The sequence below is a fragment of the Tubulanus polymorphus genome, chromosome 10 (genome assembly GCF_964204645.1).
Source record: "Tubulanus polymorphus chromosome 10, tnTubPoly1.2, whole genome shotgun sequence".
In the NCBI taxonomy this organism is placed as follows: Eukaryota; Metazoa; Nemertea; class Palaeonemertea; order Tubulaniformes; family Tubulanidae; genus Tubulanus; species Tubulanus polymorphus.
Window position 1 is genome coordinate 9287219 of NC_134034.1, and position 24416 is coordinate 9311634.

At 39.2% G+C, this 24416-nt stretch overlaps 2 protein-coding genes and 1 non-coding gene across 5 annotated transcripts in view; 1 reads left to right on the plus strand and 2 right to left on the minus strand.

Moving 5' to 3' along the window:
* Nucleotides 1-24416, plus strand: part of LOC141912027 (uncharacterized) — a 65603-nt gene that overhangs the window by 27528 nt on the left and 13659 nt on the right. For 2 of the 3 annotated variants that reach the window (XM_074803189.1, XM_074803191.1), the window contains exon 1: nucleotides 22161-22386. The exons of the other annotated variant lie outside the window; for it this stretch is intronic. The gene's annotated coding sequence lies outside the window, so the exon portion shown is untranslated. Of the gene's footprint in view, nucleotides 1-22160; nucleotides 22387-24416 lie in introns of those variants that run through there. 3 annotated transcript variants of the gene reach the window in all.
* LOC141911965 (L-xylulose reductase-like) lies at nucleotides 13644-18531 on the minus strand. The gene is made up of 7 exons (XM_074803095.1): nucleotides 18386-18531; nucleotides 17836-17933; nucleotides 17478-17632; nucleotides 16377-16419; nucleotides 16137-16301; nucleotides 15780-15912; nucleotides 13644-14445 (listed from the first exon to the last, which is right to left on the minus strand). Exons 1-7 carry the CDS (start codon nucleotides 18435-18437, stop codon nucleotides 14342-14344), a joined length of 750 nt encoding a protein of 249 aa, XP_074659196.1. The 5' UTR covers nucleotides 18438-18531; the 3' UTR covers nucleotides 13644-14341.
* Trnal-cag (transfer RNA leucine (anticodon CAG)) lies at nucleotides 21401-21484 on the minus strand. Its single transcript has one exon. It is a non-coding gene; the product is annotated as a tRNA-Leu (tRNA).

Consider the following 24416-nt stretch of genomic DNA (forward strand, 5'->3'; position numbering starts at 1 on the left):
AACTGTGTGACATCGCAAGAATCATTTGTTGTTCTGGGCCCAGTTTCACAAAAAGGATTAACTTGATTTTATTTCTTCATTAATTCAGATAATCTTAAATCGATTTCTAGGCCTAAAGTAATCATTTTTGTGAAACTGGGCCCTGGTGAGTTGTGTGTGATCCTATTGTCCCGGTTCAAGAAGCTTATTGTCCCCTATTACAGCGGTGATTAACCCTGATATAGCCATAAGAATACCCCGAGGACAATTGTTACAGAAACTCGGAATTTATACCTAAAACGTCACTTGCGAAATTAAAAGGGCGATGATTTCAGGTCAGAAACTCGGAAAATACCTAAAAAGTCACTTGCGAAATTCATTTCAACTCAGAAACTCGGAATTTACCTACAAAATCACTTGCGAAATTAAAAGGGTGATCATTTCAGCTCAAAAACTCGGAAAATGCCTCAAAAGTCACTTGCGAAATTAAAAGGGCGATGATTTCAGGTCAGAAACTCGGAAAATACCTAAAAAGTCACTTGAGAAATTTATTTCAACTCAGAAACTCGGAATTTACCTACAAAATCACTTGCGAAATTAAAAGGGCGATCATTTCAGCTCAAAAACTCGGAAAATTCCTAAAAAGTCACTTGCAAAATTAAAAGGGCGATTATTTCAGGTCAGAAACTCGCAATTTAGCTACAAAGTCACTTCCAAAATTAAAAGAGCGATCATTTGAGGTCAGAAACTCGGAATTTACCTAAAACGTCACTTGCGAAATTAAAAGGGCGATGATTTCAGCTCAGAAACTCGGAATTTAAACTCGCTAAAAAGTCACTTGCGAAATAAAAGGGCGATCATTTCAGCTCAGAAACTCGGAATTTACCAAAAAAGTCACTTGCGAAATTAAAAGGGCGATGATTTCAGGTCAGAAACTCGGAAAATACCTAAAAAGTCACTTGCGAAATTCATTTCAACTCAGAAACTCGGAATTTACCTACAAAATCACTTGCGAAATTAAAAGGGTGATCATTTCAGCTCAAAAACTCGGAAAATGCCTCGAAAGTCACTTGCGAAATTAAAAGGGCGATGATTTCAGGTCAGAAACTCGGAAAATACCTAAAAAGTCACTTGAGAAATTTATTTCAACTCAGAAACTCGGAATTTACCTACAAAATCACTTGCGAAATTAAAAGGGCGATCATTTCAGCTCAAAAACTCGGAAAATTCCTAAAAAGTAACTTGCGAAATTAAAAGGGCGATTATTTCAGGTCAGAAACTCGCAATTTAGCTACAAAGTCACTTCCAAAATTAAAAGAGCGATCATTTGAGGTCAGAAACTCGGAATTTACCTAAAACGTCACATGCGAAATTAAAAGGGCGATGATTTCAGGTCAGAAACTCGGAACTTAAACTCGCTAAAAAGTCTCTTGCGAAAATAAAAGGGCGATCATTTCAGCTCAGAAACTCGGAATTTAAACTCGCTAAAAAGTCACTTGCGAAAATAAAAGGGCGATCATTTCAGCTCAGAAACTCGGAATTTACCAAGAAAGTCACTTGCGAAATTAAAAGAGCGATCATTTCAGCTCAGAAACTCGGAATTTACCTACAAAATCACTTGGGAAATTAAAAGGGCGATGATTTCAGGTCAGAAACTCGGAACTTACCTAAAAAGTCACTTGCGAAATTAAAAGGGCGATCATTTCAGGTCAGAAACTCGGAAAATACCTAAAAAGTCACTTGCGGAAATAAAAGAGTGATGATTTCAACTCAGAACACAGAATTTACGTAGTCGGATACTCGCTTATATCACGATATCACATGAATACTGATGGTCCAGAATTTTCTACTCGTTTCTCTTTCCTGTTCCTAACCCTTTTTTCTGGCTGTAAATCGATGATACATGTCGACAGTCGTTATTCTAGTTGTGAGAGGGTATATTGGAAAAAATAAACCCGAAATATTTCAGTGTTTTTAATCATTACTTGTAGATATGGATTAAATTTTTCCGTTTACAGAAATTAATTGGAAGTCGTAGTTTTTGGAAACGGCTGGAAATCGGAATTTTTCGAAGTCGAAGGATTTGTCTTGGTCCCAAAAGATCCAACTTACGCAATGCTTTTAAACTTCGGATAAACCGTCGAAATCACTTTTCAATTTTAAAACTAGTTATTCATAGCTCAAGAAGTCGGAAGAAACCCCACTTCATCTCTCCTTACAGATTCGGATTTGGCACTGGAAATTATTTTTTAAAATATGTTTTAGCTACCCCACTAAACAACGAGTCAATGTTTAATGGATGGCTTTTAAATCTTTTTTTTTAGTATTTCTAAATTTTGATACTATGTACGTTGCGCTCATCTTAATCACTATTCTAAACATTTAGGCTAAGTAACATCACGATGTGAATGAATTACATGTCATATTATGATTGAAACAATAAAAATGAATTCATGCTTCAGAATATTTCGTATTGGGGCTTACGTCGCGTACTTCAGTAATTATCATTAAATGATATGATAGAATGCCAGAAAAATGTATGTGTAGGGCTGCTACAGGTTATTCATATGTTGGGCTCTGCATCAAAGATCTGGTCTGCAGCAGCAATTCGGGGGCCTCAAGATATTGCATTAGAAGCCTTGGCAGTACATAGGAATCGATCTGCAGTCTGGACCGACCACAATTCGATATTTTTCCTTCTATATATTTGAGATATTCGCCCAACGGTGTTGTCTTCCAGTCAAAACTATACATGCATAAACTACTCAACTAAAATGTTGAATTAGTCACAGATTTCCACAGGTATATAACATGTGACAGTGCTAATGATTATTGAATATGAAGAAAATCATACATTGGATAATATAGCAGCAATATTACACAATTGGTTGTCACCAATTTTAATAGGGTAGACCTCGTACCTGCTAATACACCAGGGTCAGGGAAATCAATATAGGTTGGCAGGCTGTATGGTGCCGATGAAAAATTCAAGATGGCCAACATGGCTGTCATATTGGACATATCATCTAGCTGATAGATCACCATTTTCAATATTACCTCTTACCTGTTCCAACTCATACACAAACCTTCAAGAAGATTTATTAAGACTTACCGGCTGTAGAGTGCTAACAAACCTAACAGAAGGGTGGTGCAGGAGGGTTAGAGATTTTATTACAACATTGAAAATTTGAAAGTTCAGATGAGAAACTATGCCTCTTTCGCAAGTTATTTTGTACGTGTCATACATTAGCAAAAATGGATTTCGGTAAAGCAAAAGCCCATAAAAATTATACAATGCCCCTAAGAAAGGCAACAAGACAACACATCGAAGTGTAATGAAAACGTTTAAAAAGAAACCTGATTCCATCTATGGACACTCCTAATCCTCGAATGGACATAAATGTTTGAATATTCAATACAAGTGCATACCTGCAAATGCAAATCAATCATACTAATTCACACATGGAATCAAAATTAGAAGAAATTCCGTTGGCAGAACCATAGAGGAGAATCTTCAATGACATAACAAAATAGAGAATATTCTTTTTTTCAGAGTACATTTTTAAACGAGGGGTCCAGGAACACTATGCCTACTCGGAAAGTGGTATGCAATGCCCAAAAATCAGACAATTTCAATATTCTATGCCCCTTACACAGAAACCGATGACCTTTGGAATTTACCACTAGAACTTGTCATGAGCTACAATTTTGCAATTATTGAACAAAATAAGCCCAGATATCAACGTAATATGAAAATACTACGTTATTTGGCTATTCAGCGCTCCCTGGTGACAATATACATAATCCAATGACCTTGAACCCCACCCAAATGATAGAACAGGTAATGAGGTACAATTGATTGCGGTTACTAAATTTTAAACGGATAGATACCAATATAAATGGACCAATTGAATATATTCAACAACTGCCCCTGATGGTGAGAAAAAGAACTGGGCGATCCCAATTGCACATGAGGAGATGAAACCTATGACAGTGCTAATAATCATCAATTAGCAAGACTCAAATTTAACACCCGTTGAAATTTTCCTCAAAAAACATTTTTTCCACTTACGAATGAGTATTCATCACACTAAGATGGCCACCAACTGCATAATATTTGACTGATCAAAATATGTGGCTGATATGTTAATCCCTTCCCATATAATACCAATCACAAATTTCAACGAAAAATGGCAAACCATTAGGAAGCTACAGGTCTTGCACATTCAAGCCAAAATAACCTTTTAGCACATAGAAAGGTTACAGGATGGCCATCTTGTAAGCAATTGACCCAATTCTTCTAATGCTGATGGGTACAGGGGGACACATATAGTTCAAGATAATTGATCGATTTGCTTGTAAATTTTCATTGAAAAAATGTGTGAAGGGTACAGGGGGACACATATAGTTCAAGATAATTGATCGATTTGCTTCAAAATTTTCATTGAAAAAATGTGTGAAATGCGGCGACTGTCATCTTGATTCCAACAGGCTCAGTTTTAGGACAGACAAGCGGATGATAAGTGAATGCAAAAGCCCACAGGGACTTAAGTCCCAGTTTAGCTAAAAATGAGAAAACCTTTTAACACTTACCATTTGTCATTTTTCAACATAACACTTACGGTACCAATTAACAGTTACCATATAACAAAGGGTTTATATCATCAGGTCTTATCTAAATATCCGAAACCGCATAAAGTCTAATTTTATTTTGTAAAAACAATCTAATTTCAATTTTAGTCTTTTTAATATCTAAAAATATTCCCACGATTGAAGTAAATGACTGATTTTGAATACACTCTACTAAACATCACATAATGATTTCCACAACTTGCAGCCACCTTAAACAATCATCTGCATTGCTATGAAGTTCAACCATTTGCTCCTCGGCTTTATCATGAGTGCTTCCATGAACCTCCATATATATTATTATGAGTGTCTCAGGAAGAAGCACAGGAAAAACATAATCCATATTGGCCTACTGGAAGACACCATTATATTTCAAAATTTTATAGATGATACTCATGTACATGTATTTTCCTATGATTAGTCATACGTACCTTCATGTGCATCTGACAATATATATCAGTTAAAAGTTTCACAATTAGGTCACACTGATTGTTGCTGTACAGTTGCGATGGTACCTAGTACGTCAAGTTCACTGTAAGAGATCCATTTAAACATGAACATATTAGATCAAAATCTACATGTAGTTACAGTGGAACCTCGCTATAACAAACGTAGACACAACATTCATCACATATAAAGAACTAGCAAATGATCCTTCCAAAAATGGGCTTTATCATGATTGAATTGAAAAGTTTGCTTCTCATGGGTAATTTTTCATCTTAAAATTGGCCCCTTCTATTCATTTGATTGGTGGATACAACATGTTTTATTTGGAAGGTCAGTTGAGAAAGATATCCCTAAACTACCGTGACTTATACTGCAAGTGCAGCAGAAGTGCTATATTTTCGGGGTTTATGAGGCGTGAGCAACGTAATTGTTTCATTTACCAAGGTAACCTTTAGACTATTCAAACAGAAAGTTCGCGAAGATACAAACATCGATATAACCTCCACTACTGACTGGCACTGTAGTTTGGTCAAGTGATACATTCAGCAAATATGGCCCATTATTCATACTTACACCTTTTCTCTCCTCCTGCTTTATGATCATCAAGATGTCGACATAAAAGCTGAAATCATAGTTCATATCACACAAGTTTAATATAATTGCTATCGGCAATGTATACTTATAACATGCTAAGGGGATCTCTACTAATGTGATGTATTATTCAGAGTAATCAACAATTTTTTGAGATCACAATGGATCAAATCAATCAAATCAATCAAGCACCAGTCTCTATGCAAAAGGTCCAAACCTGTCAAAATATGGAGGAACAGAAGAGCAGTACGAAAAAGGTTGAAAAAAAATAATACTTAGCCTTGGAAAATGCTGCCTAGATATCCACGATTTTTATTTAGCAAATTAACCAAATCATCATCATTCAACTGCGAAACCTTTCTGTAAGAAAACAGAAGAAAATCAAATATATCTTTTGACTAGGAAGATGTACTAAGTGGGCTTGCCATTTTGTGATTCTAAACAAGTGCTAGATGACCCGGAGGTAGCGACGCGACTTGGGGTGGATTTGGCACCTGAACGTGTCTTGATTCACGACACCCATTGCCAGGAAGAAGCGTCTGAACTACCTGTTTTGGTGTGGTCATGCAAAACTAGATGCTCGCTGAGAAAGGACAGGTCTGTCACAGTGCGTAAGCCTCCCGAGGCCTTGAGCACTGTAAACAGTCTCGAGTTCCAGCCCAGAGAGGACTCGTCCGGTATCTGCTAACATGTTGTAGTAATAGTGTACATGTTCAATTCGTTAACAATCATTTAATCTCAATTCATTTACTGGTGAAGGGAGCACATTTCTCCCATTTGGCTGTGTAATTCTGAGGTTCTGGACGATCTCTTCCCATCGGCTGGATTTCCCTAATCAGCAAGGATCTTGCTGCCAGAATCATGTTGATTTGAGCCCTGACAGCCAGTAAAATCACACGAGTCACCGACCTAGGAACTAGATAATTCTATTCATACTGGGTCGATAGGATGTTCTAACCCGTCGATAGGTCGCTCAGCCAGAGAGAGACACTTTCCCGGCTCGGGGGCCCGACTCCAGCAGGGGATAGGTAAACCCTGTCGGCCGGTCCTGGACCCGTATTTATCAATACACATCAGCTCGGCTGCCACCACAGATGACTCGCCAAGAGCGTGAGCATCCTCCTTGGAGGCGGTATCTGAAGCCATGCACTTAGCCTGTTCCGCGGACTTACGAGGTTTAGGCATGGTGGCGCCATGTTTGCTGAAAACCTTTGGAATGAGCGTGTAAAACGGACTATCCGCCGGTGCTGAAAAGTTGAAACTGGTAGCGAACGAGCCCGAAGGCGGTCGGTCAAACGTTAATGGTGAACAGGAAGTGGTCAATTCGGATGGTGGAATCCAAGGCGACGACTCCCTGGAACCCGGATGCGATAACTCTTGCTTCTCATCTTTCGCTCGGGAAAGTTCAGTTCAATCGACCTTTTCAACATCTTACCGATTTCCCTGAGTGATTCGCGGGCTCCTCTCCTACTGGCCGTCCATCAGTAGGGGAGCAAGCCGGCGATCCCTCATGGGATTCTCATAAGAAATCCAGCCATCCACCTCCCGTCACTCTCGCGACTACCGTACTAGATACCAGTAGTAAACAGAGCCAGTGCCCAAGTCTGTGCCGCTCTCGTCTCCGGCTCCTGTTGCCCATGCATCGTCTGATATCGTGTCAAGTTGCCAAGCCGGGCCAAGAGCTTGCTCGTCCGCTCGTCGCTCCCCTGAAGCATGTCGCCTGTTCGCCTCTCCTTGGCAAATCGAGAGTCGCCCTGGTTAAGAAAGTCTTAATTCCATGCGTTGATTATAAACAACAATAGTGAGTATAAATATAAATGAAACTTAAAGTCAGTAGTAAAAAGAAAGACAAACTAGGGGGCACTTAAAACAAAGGTGAATACAAGTTAAGTCAGAGACGAAATTGATGAGAGAACAAATAACAAATAATCAAAGGGGAAATCAAGTGTTGAGTTTAACCAGTTTACAGAGGAATTTTGATATAAGTTTATTATGGGGTGAAAAACCATTGTTAAGGTTTACAACGTTGTTCGAATTTTCAATAATTAATGCAGATTCCAAAATATGTCTTCTAGTTTTATCGCTGCAAGGGTAAACTAATTCAGCATTAGCAAAATCAAAATTGTGTGAAGTCTGAAAAACATGACTAGCAACTCCGCTTTCAGGTTTAAAGTTTTTTACATCTAATTTATGCTCTTTTATGCGTTGATTAAGATTCCGACCTGTTTCTCCTATATATACTTTGTCGCAAACTTTACAAGGTATTTTATAAATTCCACAGTTTAGGGATTCGGTTTTCGGTTTGTTGTTAATCAATATGTTACTAAGTTTATTATTGTATTTAAAGATGAGTTGTTTATTTAGTGACCGAAGAGAAACTTTAGAATTCTCGAGGAAAGGTACATACGGTACAATGATAGGCTGTTTATCGGTAGCCAACGTAGGAGTTCTAAGGTTGTTATTTCTAAAATGCGTAGTACGAGCTTTAAGTAGAGCTTTTTTCAATAGGAAATCGGGGTAGGCAAGTTTTTTGAGAGATTGGTTAATATGGTGAATTTCATCGGGTAGAAATGAGGGGTCGCAAATTCTCAAAGCGCGAAGAAATAATCCTTGAGCTAAACCGAGTTTAATATCCGGAGAAGTAAAAGAGAAGTAATGGATGATAATGATGATATATAGGCTTTTATACTGTGCTCCATATACATTTCAGCAATGTTTACAAGGCAATGAAAATCTATACATACAATACAAAAATCTTGTTTGGAAATTTCCTCCATCACTTGCTTCTTCTCAGTAGGCTTAACAGCTAACATTTGGATCCAAGAAAGCATGAATTCCGAAGATTCACTATTCCATGAGGGGCTGACATATTAACTGAAAGAACAGAGGAAGTATCATATTATAGGCATAATTGTCGGTGGTCGGGAAATGTTTGCCAAAAATCTACCAATCAAATAAATTCAAGAGGGTCTAACAAAATCACCAATGCAGTAATGTGAAAATCGACGGGTTCTTTTCTATTAATGTATATTTCAACTTGACTTGAGAGCATACCCGCTCAGTCAGTTTTGGTAGTATACGTGATAAAAGTCTTATGGCTCAAGTCCATAGTTTAGCATTATATAGTTCCATTCCAACAAAGACTAATCACATCGGACTGGTATTTGAAATTAATCCGCCAATATCTGACTGATTGAATCTTACGACATAGGCCTAACGCTTTAGGGATGTACGGACAGACCAGCAAATCCGTGCGTGGATTGCCCTTACTTAAAGTGGCTTGGATCGAGGTGCTGTGTGACGCGTGGATAACCTTTATGTAAAGTGGCTGGGGTGTAGGGGCTGTGTGGTGCGAGAATTACCCTTATATGCAGTGGCTGGGATCGAGGTGCTGTGTGACGCGTGGATTACCCTTATATCAGGGAAGTGTGATCACACTTCCCTGCTTATATGAAGTGGCTAGGATCGAGGGACAGGGTTTTTCCCTGGATTACCCGTGGCTGGATCGAGGGACTATGAGTATGTCGGTTTGTCAGTATGTCAGCAAAAAACGCAACTTTGTAGCCGAATAACTCTTTGAAAGATTTTTTGTTATATGCCAGTTTGTCGGTATGTTGGTAGAAAGCTGAGTGCACGGCCGAATTACTCATTTTTTTAAATGTATCTTTGAGTGAACTAGTCCACGCTAACCTGGACTTGAACAGGTCTTATTAGGACCAGAAGACTGGCCATTGACCTAAAACATATGATTTTTAATCCATTTTGAACTGTATTGTAGGATATCAAAAAAGTCTTCATTGAATGGGTTTGAAAAGAAAAAAATTGACTCGAACGTTTCCATGCCTATATACCAAACTTCCGTTGGTAGGCGTGGAAACATATTGTTAAACGTTCACATCATGGAGTCTCTTTCCTCATTTTAACCCCTTTCAATGCAGACATTTTTAGATATCCTTCAATAAAGTGAAGGGTGGATTTAAACTCGATGTTTTACGTTCACTGCCAGTCCTTTCTGGTTCTAATAAGACCTTTACCAAAACTGACTGAACTAGGCCACCTGATGTGCTCTCAAGTTAAATTTTTAAATAGGGCGGGTGATATTTTGCCAATGGCTCGTTCTGATTAGCCTATTGACACTGCGCATGCGCACTGAGGTGGACGACTTAGAAAATTCAAGGAAAGTGTGGAGAAAACTGTTACCTAGAGAAAATATGAGCATGAGCAGGATTCGAACCCGGACCAGCAAATTGCGAGCGTAACGTATTTCCACTAGACCCACCGAGGTTTTCGCAATCCAGCTTTCGCAATCAAGTTTTGACAACATATAGCCTCACCTTACCCTAACCCTATCCCTAGGGGTAAAACGGACCCTAATAAAAACCTCATCCTTACTTGGACCCTATAACCCTATCGAAACCCTAACCCTAAACATAAGATTATATTTTACGTCGTATGTCTTATAAGTAGGCCTATATCTTATTATATTTAGCCATTGGCAAAATAGCGTTTACTAAAATAATACCGCCGCATTGGCAAAATATCCACCTCCAACCATAGTTCTATGCTCCAACCAAAAAAACTGACGACGGACTGGAGTTCGCCGTTGTGACGAGTGAGAGAGCAAATTAATATTTGGCTACTACAACCACAATAGTAATAGGGAAAAGCTCGTAAAAAATAAAAATAAATTCTCGCAAGCTCGAATTTATTTTTATTTTTTACTCACTCGCCCCTTCAACCTTTGACCTGAACCCCTATTATCCCTATTCTCTTAAAATATTCATGTTTTAAAAGTGAGAGTAAAATGTTAGCATAATAATCTAGAAAGATAAGATCAAATATAGATTTCAGCAATAAAAAATCAATTTTAAACATAAAAAGTCTGAGTAAAGTGTGAGTAAAATAATTCATATTTAAAACATTGAATATTTATATTTATATGAGTTAAATTCTTATTTTTAACATAAAAATTTTGTGAGTAAAGTGTGAGTGAAATAATTCATATTTAAAACAGCGAATATTTATATTTGAATGAGTTTTGATAAAAATTTTGTTATAAAAATGAAGAAAGAAGAAGAAGAACCTCAATTCAAAATCGAAATCAATGAAGCCAATAAATTATTTTCACAGTTTAACATTAGAAATTATATTTCAGCAACAAATTAAGTGTCCGCAAGACATTATAAAATTGATAACATTACTATGATTAATCAAATATAATCAAATGAAACATATTTAATTACTGAACTAGTAGATACTTTTGATAATGGAATCAAAAATCCTAAAATATTCAACACAGTTTTAAATTTTAAAGGAACTTTAGATGAAAACATAATAAATATTCTTAAAATTCCTTTCAATGAAAGAAAAAGTGATATAATACTTTCAAAAGATTATAATGATTTGATTAACTTAAGAATTGAAAAAAGACAATTATATTTTTTCAATTTTGATAATAAACAAATTATCTTTAATGAAAATTCATCAACTATTGGAATTCAATGTGAATTAGATAATGAAAAATCATTCAAAGATGTTGCAGTTCAATGTAATTTAGATGATGAATTTAGAAAATTCAATCCTAATGAAAAAGTGTATTGTGATTGTGGAGGTAAATATTTAAAATCACATAAATCAAAACATTATCAAACAGTTAAACATATCGAATATGAAAAGAATAATAAATATATATTGAAATAAGATTAAGCTGTATGTTTCAAATATCATAACTCAAAAATAATAATTCAACTCTAAATATTCAAAATAAGATATTTCAAATTACTTTTGATTTTTTCTTAAATAAATGGATGGTTTCAGCATTCCTATTGGGAAAAGTGATTTAAAACATTATCTTGTAGCAGGAGATATTTAAAATTCTTTAATAATAATTCTCTAATTATTATAAATATTCAATGTTTTGAATATATAGTAAAAAATAAAAATAAATTCGAGCGTGCGAGAATTTATTTTTATTTTTTACGAGCCCACAATATTGAATGAAATAATGTCCACCCCCTCATGTCAAGTTTAAATGTAGAATGAATGGTGTGAATTTTAGTTAATTAAAGATTTCATATCGATATGAGCTTACTGTTTTGATCAGTTCAAAAACCTGGTGAGAAAAGGATAAATTCGAGCCTCGACTATTTTTGCACCGGTAGCTGGCGCCATCTAACTAACTAACACATCAGCGTTTCAGTCGTAGCGGATTTTAGCGGATCGTAGCGGATTTAAATAACGGTATTTCAAACAAAGCGTCAATCTCGGTGTTAATTTGTAAATAACTATCACTAATAACCATCCATGGGCCCTGGGATCGCACGCGGCCCGCCCTGGGATCGCATGTCGTCCCTGTGATCTCAGCGGTACCACCCTGCATAACTTCTAAAGTCCCTGGTCTTCATTAGAGCCCTTTTTTGACATAACCGGGTAAGGTGCAGGACGCGAGAAAAGATCCAGCTCCTGAACCGGGTAGGGAGCAGGACACGAGGAGGGATCGAGCTCCTGAACCGGGTAAGGAGCAGGAAGCGAGGAGGGATCAGCTCCTGAAACGGGTAAGGAGCAGGATGCGAGGTGGGATCGAGCTCCTGAACCGGGTAAGGAGCAGGACGCGAGGAGCGATCGAGCTTCTGAACCGGGTAAGGAGCAGAACGCGAGGAGGGATCGAGCTCCTGAACCGGGTACGGAGCAGGACACGAGGAGGGAACGAGCTCCTGAACCGGGTAAGGATCAGGACGCGGGGGGGATCGAGCTCCTGAACCTGGTAAGGAGCAGGACGCGAGGAGGGATCGAGCTCCTGAACCGGGTAAGGAGCAGGACGCGAGGAGGGAACGAGCTCCTGAACCAGGTAAGGAGCAGGACGCGAGGAGGGATCGAGCTCCTGAACCGGGTAAGGAACAGGACACGAGGAGGGATCGAGCTCCTGAACCGGCTAAGGAGCAGGACGCGAGGAGGGATCGAGCTCCTGAACCGGGTTAGGAGCAGGACGCGAGGAGGGATCGAGCTCCTGAACCGGGTAAGGAGCAGGACGCGAGGAAGGATCGAGCTCCTGAACCGGGTAAGGAGCAGGACGCGAGGAGGGATCGAGCTCCTGAACCGGGTAAGGAGCAGGACGCGAGGAGGGGTCGAGCTCCTGAACCGGGTAAGGAGCAGGGAGCGAGGGGGATCGAGCTCCTGAACCGGGTAAGGAGCAGGACGCGAGGAGGGGTCGAGCTCCTGAACCGGGTAAGGAGCAGGGAGCGAGGGGGATCGAGCTCCTGAACCGGGTAAGGAGCAGGACGCGAGGAGGGGTCGAGCTCCTGAACCGGGTAAGGAGCAGGACGCGAGGAGGGGTCGAGCTCCTGAACCGGGTAAGGAGCAGGGAGCGAGGGGGATCGAGCTCCTGAACCGGGTAAGGAGCATGACGCGAGGGGGATCGAGCTCCCGTTTTTGGGCTACTGTTCTACGTATCTTGTGTATCGTACTAGTAGCTATCTTTCTAAATGTTTGGAGCGGAGAAGGAGACAATATAGATGACGATGATGATGACGATGACTATTTCGGAGATTAATCGCGACTACATCTTTTGCATACATTATGTAAAATAATAAAGATATCGTCCAATCAGCAACATCCTCACGTTGTTGATTTATGCAAGTCAGGTGATTATAAACTTATGTTAAAATTGCGCTTATGAGAACAGGAAGGTAGTTTGGGGTTTCCGGGAGGCCTTTAAAATGAGGCTTTTTTGATAGATCAATTATCTACAATCTCTTTCGTTGCCGGGTTTGGATTTTACGTATGCTTTCGTCCATTGCTGAAATGTGTTACTGACAGTAATATACCATCTTCTAGAAAAGCACGGGGCTAAGAATGTAGAATGTAAGAAGTCATCTTCCAGTGAGCATCTCTCCCCACGATAAAATTAATCAAAAAATTAATACCTTCTTTCTCGTTTTCAAAATCCACGACCCGCGGCAGCAGGTATCTATTTTTATTCATTTTCTTTAAAAAAAGTATGTTAGGATGCGCTTAGATGTCAGACAAAATTCAATTAAGTACTAATTAAGTATTCAATATTATTACTACCTCGATGACACTCGAAAAAATGATAAACTTATTACAAGGCAGTAACAAAGACCCAACCCCATCCAATCTTTCAGATTTCGTTTGAACGTACTTCGGTTTGGGAATAACTTTCCAGATTTCTAAGTCTACCAGCCAGAGAATGTTGTATCAGGTTTTTTGGATCGTGTTGATACAGGAACACGAGGTAGATTGTATTCGTGTCAGAATTATGATTTGGGGTAGAAATTCTGAGAATATATTAACCCGCTGCTAATAATACAGAAGAGAGACGTTAGATTAAAACTTTTATTTAAATTACAAAGCACACATGGAACCAATATTCAAACGCTTGAACATCTTTTAGTCCCCAATAAACCCGAAACATATTTGTTGTATTGATAAAAAAGGAAGTTCCCGTCTACCCAAATAAGCTCTCTAATTTCAAATCATATTCATTTTTCGTTCAAAAACGGCCGTCGAAGTGAAACGAAAATATACGACGTGATTAAGAATGTAAATTATTATGGCGGTTTTGACTTAGTGAAACTAGCCGTGTTATGGAATGAGTGACAATAGATGATTGACTCTCATAAACGAACCAGGCTACATAATCTATCGAACGCATCCCGATGTAAATTCAGACTACATTCTACCAAACGCAATGACCTCCATCAACTCTGATCATTGTACCGTTAACCATTGTAGATCTGTTACTGAGTAGATGGACTATTTGATTGACAACGTCCTGTACTTCTGAAATCGAAAAAGAGTAGTTTTTAGAGGTCTCTTACCACGGTCATCGTTACACACGGTGATTTGAACCTGGGTTCGAATCTGAGACGCATTTTCGCTGTTCATGTTCGTAACCCCGACGACGGAGGAAGGGACTACTGACCTTATGTGTCTTGTACTTGGGCAGAGTCTCATGATGTCATCAAATCAGGTTCAAATCCCTGTGAGGGAGGATGTGTCTACTAGGGCAGGGGTTTGTACTGTGACAGAGTCTCACGATGTCATCAGGTTCAAATCCCTGCTGAGGGAGGATGTTTCTACTAGGGCAGGGGTTTGTACTGTGACAGAGTCTCATGATGTCATCAGGCTTAAATCCCTGCTGAGGGAGGATGTTTCTACTAGGGCAGGGGTTTGTACTGTGACAGAGTCTCATGATGTCATCAGGTTCAAATCCCTGTGAGAGAAGATGTGTCTACTAGGGCAGGGGTTTAAACTGTGACAGAGTCTCACGATGTCATCAGGTTCAAATCTCTGTGAGGGAGGATGTGTCTACTAGGACAGGGGTTTGTGCTGTGACAGAGTCTCACGATGTCATCAGGTTCAAATCCCTGCTGAGGGAGGATGTTTCTACTAGGGCAGGGGTTTGTACTGTGACAGAGTCTCATGATGTCATCGGGTTCAAATCCCTGTGAGAGAGGATGTGTCTACTAGGGCAGGGGTTTAAACTGTGACAGAGTCTCACGATGTCATCAGGTTCAAATCCCTGCGAGGGAGGATGTGTCTACTAGGACAGGGGTTTGTACTGTGACAGAGTCTCATGATGTCATCAGGTTCAAATCTCTGTGAGGGAAGATGTGTCTACTAGGACAGGGCCGGGGTTTGTACTGTAACAGAGTCTTATGATGTCATCAGGTTCAAATTCCTGCTGAGGGAGGATGTGTCTACTTGGGCAGGGTTTTATACTGTGACAGAGTCTCATGATGTCATCAGGTTCAAATCTCTGTGAGGGAGGATGTGTCTACTAGGGCAGGGGTTTGTACTGTGACAGAGTCTCATGATGTCATCAGGTTCAAATCACTGTGAGGGAGGATGTGTCTACTTGGGCAGGGGTTTATACTGTGTCAGAGTCTCATGATGTCATCAGGTTCAAATCCCTGTGAGGGAGGATGTGTCTACTAGGGCAGGGGTTTATACTGTGACAGAGTCTCATGATGTCATCAGGTTCAAATCCCTGTGAGGGAGGATGTGTCTACTAGGGCAGGGGTTGGTACTGTGATAAAGTCTCAATGTATGATCAGATACATCGATAAAGTGCAATATAAGTACAGTGAGTGACGTATTGTGACGACGCTTACCTGCATATTTACTTAACGGACAATGTTCGACGGAATGAACTCGTTCATATTCGGTTTCTTTGGGAAATTGCGCCCAGTAATTGAAGCACATTGGTGTAGCTACGACAGTTGGACAAACAGCGTTTGTTCGTATCTAACAAAAACGACGGAGAATTGTACATAAAACGAGTTGATTAATTCAAGGCATCAGAAGTAATATTCCTAACAAAAACTCTAAAAAGGTGGAGAGTCTTTTTAAACATAAATTCATATTGATCAGCCGCTGGGGAACAACAACAGGCAGAGGGCGAACTCGTGACCCACGTGGTACAGTGGTCTTTTGCCAGGGGTACATCTTAGTCAAAAGATGGCACTTACCCCGTGTTGACCTAGTTCTAATGCCATACTTCTAGTCAGCTGGTCTACAGCGCCTTTACTCATGCAATAAGCTCCGTAGTTATCCCAGACGATCGAACCGAGTATCGAGGATACGTTTACTATAGTACCCGGGCACTTGCGTTCTATCATCGACTGCGCTACCACCTGGTGATGAAATAAAACACTATACGAGTATTTACTTCAATTTTCTGTATTTGAGCGGTTTAGACAAATTCCTACCTGAGCTACGTTCACGTAACCTTTCAAATTGACACCAAGAGTCCTAAAACGTATTGCATAGAAAGAAGAATTAGATCTCGAGTAATATCTTGATAAATCGTTACCTTATGGTTACTATGGAAAAGTCATGGGAAGATGTTATTTTTCTATTTTTTGTCGATTGGAAAATCATAAAACTAGATAAAACAAACGTATGTTTATCAATTTTTACGTTTTTGCGACCGGTGGCCATTTAATTCAAACTTTTTTCCATAACTCAGCGGTATTTCTGAATAGCACAATCGCGTTGTTCTTGCGCGACACCAGGCCAACACTAGGGTAACTACGTTTATTCAGCAGCAGGCCAACACTAGGGTTACTACGTTTATTCAGCAGGTAACTAATACTAGGATTATTAGACAGGCCAAAACTAGGGTTTCTGCGTTTATTCAGCAGGCCAACCACTAGGGTTACTGCGTTTATTTAACAGGCCAATACTAGGGTAACTACGTTTATTCACCAGGCCAACACTAGGGTAGCTACGTTTATTCACCAGGCCAACACTAGGGTAACTCTCCTTTTTCACGGAATTAAATCATTTCTACTTGACTTTTTGGTTTATATATTCGGAAAAAATATTTAAAACTAATCATATCCCCAGAACGCTTCCGCGTGTTACTCATTACACTGGGCGGAATCTTTCGCTACGAGATTTGGAAATGTTAGACAGTGCGACAACGTTTCGACCGATAGATGAAAACAAGTTTACGGTATCCATAGTTTATTTCTGAATTCAAAATCCTCACTGAACGATACGAAGATCAACTGGTTATTATTAACGAAATCATTGATCAAAATATCGCACGGAGAGCGTGCGTTTAGGACTTGTTTGTTCTATTTCAGAATTCGAAACTTAATTAGCTCTGTACATCGTCAACTTCATATTCCTGCATGGATGCGCAACCTGAAACACAACCATCCCGCGCTAATTTGTCTTCGGACGAGGTCTTCAAATCTGGTCTCAATCATTTCATTTCTCATTTATGGTTTAGGTATAAATTTGTAATCAAGACTCTGAATATGGGCAACGATACGTCTTTTTTCTTGCTGGGGTCCCCATACCTGTCCATACAAGCCTCGGTAGTACTGAGAAAAGGGACTATTTCACATATTCCGGCATTATTCACCAATAAATCAATGGGTAAGACTTTCAGCACGGCTTCTCTGGTTTTATTCCAGTCCAATAAATCAACGCAAACCGTCTCGATTGAGGGGTGCTACAAAAACAAAATGAAATCATTTTTCAAGCATTGTAAATCAAGTAGATTTGAAAATATTTATATGATTACATAGAGCTTATATAGTATCGCGGCATCACTGTCGGATATGTATGATTTTTTTTCGAAAACTTATCTGCTATTTAGAAAATAATACTGACCAATGGTCATCGAAAAGAGAGGTTTTAAGAGGTTTGAATTACCTCTCGTTTTAGAGTATCGAGATCGGTTTGTGTTCGGGTCAGAGCGACCACGTGGGCCCCGCATTCCAGCAACGTTTTGACGCACTGTCTTCCGATACCTGAAAACCACAAGTCATTTACACAAAACTGATTGAAGCAAATTAACAAATTCGGAATCTATATATTGAAAGTATTCAAATGGGCCTATTGCGTTGGGTTAGTACTACGTATATGTTCTCCATATGCTGGCATTTTAGAGAGGCTGAATTCAATTATTGTGTCGATGCTGAGCGCAGCTTTTATGTTGGGGATTCGAAAAGTCATCGAATATCGAGCTTAAAATATTGCTGAATCTGGTCACCTCGCTCATTAACTCACTACAGACGAAAGCATTACTTCATTGTAAGAAGAACATTTACGCATGTTTACTCAAACTCAAGTAAAGAAACAGCAGACTTTTTCAGAGGTTCTGTGTAGAATCGGCTGGCCTCTAAAACCTAAGCACTTTAGTCCCCGATCGAGTGTATATTTTATCGACAACTGAAATGAATGGATAATGTATGCGTCATACCTTTACCAGCGCCAGTGACCAGCGCTCGCTTTCCGCTGAAGTTGATTTCCATGTTTTCGACAGTAGGCCTACCCTGTGAATGTCGTTTTATAACGTACTGCTAATGTGTGCGTGTACTTATATATAAGTACATACTAGATAATACTAATATGCATATATGTATACGTCGTGTTAATAAACGATACAATAGATAGCCCGTGCGCATGGTGCCATTGACACTTTCTGAGGTGATTTATGCCAGAAAAACTGGTTTACAGTTGCGTACTAGAGTGATATCGTTATAGACTTTAAGCGATGATGAACAAATCAATGGTAGATGATACATGCTGCATCGATTAAAAAAAAACCATAGAAACAAAAATAAACTCGTTCTAGAAGTAGGATACGAACCCACGCCTAGAGGACTAGCCTGCGACCTGAACGCTCGGCCATCCTGACTTGTACGACTGTTGATGTCAAATACCTACGAGACACATGGCAAAAGAACCCTTTCAATATGGAGTGTATCTACACGCGTGACTATATGATATATATATATATAGAGCCTGGATATCTCTGATTTGATTGTGATGGACTATCGAACGCTAAGGGCTATTGCTACAAGGAAACTAAAACTTGAATGTTAATTGACGCCTTGAAGAAAAGTGACACATACGATTATGTGCTTCCTTAAATATGTACATAATCGATGCTAATAGAATATGAAATAAAGGATCAAAAGAGTTGTTTTGAATTTGAATCCATAATTTGATTGATTTTTTCATAATCGATGGATCTTGAAATAGCATTAATCATCAGAGAACTCAAGGCGTCGATTCAGCAGTTGATTTTTCTGGCTAGGATGAGCCGGCGAGCTATTTACGTCATGTGCATCCGTGCTGTAACCAAAAACATTACAACATTGATAATTCTATTGAATTCAAAGTAAATAAGTAAAAAATAAGATACATTGTTTTCTAAAGAACTTTTAATCCTCCTTTATTATAAAATCCGATGGTGTTTGTGTATTACTAAGGAACAATAAAGTCTATCTGAATTGTGTCCACTAGGTGGTGGTTTTTAAAGACACCGCGGGAGGTTGCGTCATCTGAGACGCTCCAGCGCCGCGCCGCCGCTGTCGTAATAGTTTGGGAGAACCGCCATTCAAATCGAAACGACTGTCAGATAAGGGGAGCGTCGGTAATCGTAAAACCCATTTATTGCTTAATAATGTCGACAAGTAATATGATAATATGATTATAACTTCAAGGTTCACTTAAGTTATTTAGTTATGTTGATTTTATCAATAATCTAATTTGATTGAATTGATCGGCAACCAGGGCGAATTCTAGTCAGTAACCTGTCTGTGGTTTAGTTTCACAATCGGATATTTTCACAAACCACAGTCAGGAATGGGAAGGTCATTTTTGTACGAAATCTTCGTCAGCCAATTTGACTGACGAGTAATTTGCCTGGCATTTCATTGCCTCTTAAGATATCCGTCTAATTTTTGTTGTAATCGATGCACAACAGATTCGTAGTTTGTCTGATACCTATAACACCTCACCTGACGATCTTAATCCATGTGCAAATCGGCCGTAAAGTGAGAGTAAATTTCCGTCGGGTCAACAGCTGCCATTTTGAAAATTACTGGAGGTGCTGGCACCTGTGGACTTAGGCCAGGACAACAGCTCAAACTAACGAAGCGAAACGACGAAATTGAAAAAAATTAAGAAATCAACACTTATTCACATTTTTCTTTTACCAGGATTTATTATTTCATTATTTATTATGGAAAACACGAAGATTTGAAATATAAGTTGGAAAACCATCAAAAATAAAAATTGTCGTTTCGTCCTGGAAGTTTTATATAAATCCTTGTAGGTCCCCTTGTCTTATCATGCCACATGTGCAATACAGAGAAATGGCGGCCAATGGCGAAATTGGTGGAGAAATTAATTAATTTCTCAAAATAATGTTCATTAACCACTCGCAACATACATAAAATTGGATTATTTCGAAAGGTACCTGTGTTAGTTTGTGAATTAAGCCATTAATTGTGGACTGAAGTGAATAGAAAGTATATTTTTGAAGTGTTACTTTTTTCAACCGTGTTTTGGTTCTTGTCATCCCTAACGTTGGTATAAGCCTATCCGATTATAAAAAGCTTACCACCAACGATTAGGTAACTAACTAGGCGAATTCATGAGCTATGAGTTATCATTCAATAACAATGATTCTTAATCTTTCGTTGTAAATTTGCTTGTAGTTTGACATATAAATTATACTAATTAGACCGTGTTATAACAAACAAGGGCTAATGTCGATCACGTGATCAGCATAACAATTGACGCGGCGAGCAAACATTACGTAAAACTAATTGTTAAACAAGTGTATGAATGTGTATACAGAGCTATCAACGGTCGTCTGCGAAAAGGGCACGATTGTTGTAACATTGACATACTGCCGCAAACATTGATTATGTGTTAATGCAAAAATACATAGCTAGAGCCACGTGGACACCCGTATACATGTTGGATGCGGGATGAATGAACGTATGTTGGATACGTTCATTCTCTCTGTGACGAATAAAACGTGTTTCGGTTAATTAGCAATTATTCAAACATGGATTATATGTATTGGTCTTTGACTACGTGATATGGGATGCGTGTTGAGAAAATGACGAACCGCTTGAATTAGTAAGTATTAATTGATCTCACTTTACTTCAGCTGAATAATAATCATTTCAGCAATTTTTAAAGCGCCTTTCTATGTATTCCGATGCTCGAATATTCACCGAAAACTCTTCCTCCTCAAGAACTTGCGCTGTTGCAAAACAGCCATTTTCATATCGTCTTTAAATTGTTCGACGCCGTCAGACGATCTTGCATTGCCTTGCAGTTAGTTCAGCGTCAGTCCTGGTTTGAGACCTAGTGAAGGTTTTTCCGTCGGTCTTTGAAATGTCTATATCTCTAATCGCAAAGGTAACGGCAAAAAACGTGAAATGTAAAATGTAAAACGTGAATGTAAAATGCTTGTCAGAAGTGGGATTCGAACCCACGCCTAGAGAACTAGACTGCGACCTGAACGCAGCGCCTTAGACCGCTCGGCCATCCTGACTTGATATCTCAATGGCGGCAAGTATGCTAAAAGTTGAACTAGTTTTTCATTTCCAATGCTTTTCAAATCTATTATCAAACATGTCGGTAAACAAAATCGACTGTCCTTTAACCAGGTAAAGGTCTGAATGTTGCTTCGATAATAGTGGAGCACCACTTGTTTTTGTGCCGGATTGTTGGTATGTGTAGATCCTGTATTTACTGCGAGTACCGCATTCCAGACTCTTCAACTTATCTCTCTCTCCATAAACCAGTAAACAGTAAACAGCGCGCGTGTTACGGTCGTTCATTCAGTATTTTTTCGACCGTAGAACGCTCCGATAGTCAATTAGCTTTTTGAAACAAGATCACATACGTTAAAAGGACGAATCCTAGGATCCCAGACGAATCCCAGTAGCGCGCACCGAATTGTGGGTGGTATTTAGGAACGACTTTTATAAACAGAAGCTCGGACAAAATCATCCGCGAGTTTAAGAAATAAAAAACGAAAAAATGACTTAGTCTGTCGTCTAGACGACTTGAGACTAGTTCAAGCAAACATTTGTTCATTGTGTAAGTTCAGCTTTGGAGTGGTTTATTGATTGGGCTAGGGTTATTACTGTGTATTTAGTGAAGTTTTATCAGTTTGAACTGTTTATCAGTTCTATGGTAATGCGCGTAGTACACTGCTTGTACAAACTGTCCCTGCGCTTAGTACTTCCTCATTCAGGGAAGTTACCACTGTATGTGTTTGATTCGCGGCGTTGCTGCTGTGCAGGAACATCACAATTCAACATCTGATTGTGCCGTAGGAGATAGATACATTTAGACACAGAAGAAGTTATTTGGATACGTATGATTACACTGTGTATCGATGATCATCCAGAGCACGATGTGAAAACCGTTACGCTTCCCCGTACATAGGTAAATACTTATTAGTTGTTATTCAGAGTCCCTACGACTCCTTCATTCCTAGAATGACTCCTTCTGCGCTTTGAAACTGTTCTAATTTGGACTAAATGCCTGAAACCCCTTCAATTTTGAGATAAAGGCAATTAGAAAAGTTTAATCTAGTTTGTAGGCCTACGCTTACAAAACCACTGAATTACTGATCTGCGGGGACCCTGTGTTATTGATTAGTGACTCGTAATTGATTTTGTTAAATTGTCTTTTTTTCATAACTCTTGGTACGTCATTTATACGCATAAATTGCATCTAATTTTTGTAAACAAACAGTTATGACCTATATTCATCTGATTTCATTCGAAAATCACTATTCCAACTTTATTCATTTGTTGTACATTGAAAAAAATGTAATGCAGAGCCATAACAAATATTAGTTCTGCACTCCAAAAATTGAATTTGAGCGCAACCTGTTGAAAATATATTTTTGTGTTTCGAAACCATTTATGAACATCGGGTTCAATGCAAGATTTTTTTATCAACGCATATGAATGATGCCTACAGGATTCAGTTCCACAGTTGTGTGGGTTTAATCCGACTCTGAACTCAGCTCCACAGTTGTGTGGGTTTAATCCGACTCTGAACTCAGCTCCACAGTTGTGTGGGTGTAATCCAACTCTGAACTCAGCTCCACAGTTGTGTGGGTTTAATCCGACTCTGAACTCGGTTCCACAGTTGTGTGGGTTTAATCCGACTCTGAACTCAGTTTCACAGTTGTGTGGGTTTAATCCGACTCTGAACTCAGTTCCGCAGTTGTTCGGGTTTAATTCTGGAACGGGTTCTAGATAATTTTCTGTTCTGTTCTCTTTTTAAATTTCACGAGAAACCGGTTAGAAAAACAATCGTCATAAATCACGTAACTACTACAGAAAATCTTCAAGTTTTATTCGAACGTTATTCACTCCAGGTGTAACGCGATCAGTGTATTCATTGAATTACTCAGAATAATTGCTCACGTTTTACTCTTAGAGTTTTGTTTACCGATTACAATTCTGAACACTTGGTTTAACGTAAAGAAGATCGAGTGTTCTCGAGAACGCCGCTGAGTTGCGGTGAAATAGCCGGAATTCAATAATGTTCGTTCTCTGAATGTTTGAATAATTAACTCGTGTTGTGTTGTGACTCGTGTTTATCAGAGCAGTGTTTTAGGAGCTTATCCCCGACGATACATAAATAGAACTTAATACAATAAGTAACATCGCATTTGTTTGTTCTAAAAAGTCAATTCATTGTGTCATCATGGGCTACTGCACACTAGTGACACCAGGTGGATCCTCACTTGCCACAAAGTGGAATTCTCTATTGTCACAGTAGTTGGTTTACTACTGCCCCACTGGTGGATCTTTAATTGCCACTTATGAAATCCTTGACTGCCCCGTGTAGTTGATATCCTACTGCTCACTAGTGACACCTGGTGGATCCTCACTTGTCACTGTTGGAATCCTTATTTGCCGTAGTGGATTTACTATGCGGCACTTTCGGTTGGACACTGTATATTTCATTGCACAGTATTTTTCCAAGAAGCAAATCAACTTAAAATTGTGAAATCGAATCTAAGATGTATCAGCCCACATGTAAGCGGCAATATTATCGGAGGGAGAGTGGGGACTAAAGCATTTCAAACATTCTGCTGATTTAGCTCAGATGTCTGATTCTTCGTTACGTAATTCCCACATGGTTGCGCGGTTAGCCGAGCAAGAGCGAGGGACCGCCGCACGTTACTGATCAAACACGCATTTTAATTACTACCTTGTTGTGAAAACAGGTTCATTAAACTGTTCCGCGCTAATCTGCGCTGAACCCCGAACAGTAAGACACGAGAAATATCTAAATTATATACCTTCAGCAGGTAGGTACAGTTTCGTAGATACAGGTTATTCGACCCTCCACAAGCAGGAACTACCTGATCCAAGATAGATTTAACAATCCAAGGCCGTTAATGAATAAACCACAATTCAAAATTCATCGAGAGGCCGTCGATATTAATTGCA

Coding starts and splice junctions, on each gene's coding strand:
- LOC141911965 (XM_074803095.1), bottom strand. CDS start 18,437: ATGGAAATCAACTTCAGCGGAAAGCGAGCGCTGGTCACTGGCGCTGGT. Junction 17,934..18,385: donor GGTCACTGGCGCTGGTAAAG/GTATGACGCATA, acceptor TGTGGTTTTCAG/GTATCGGAAGACAGTGCGTC. Junction 15,913..16,136: donor TAGAACTAGGTCAACACGGG/GTAAGTGCCATC, acceptor CGTTTTTGTTAG/ATACGAACAAACGCTGTTTG.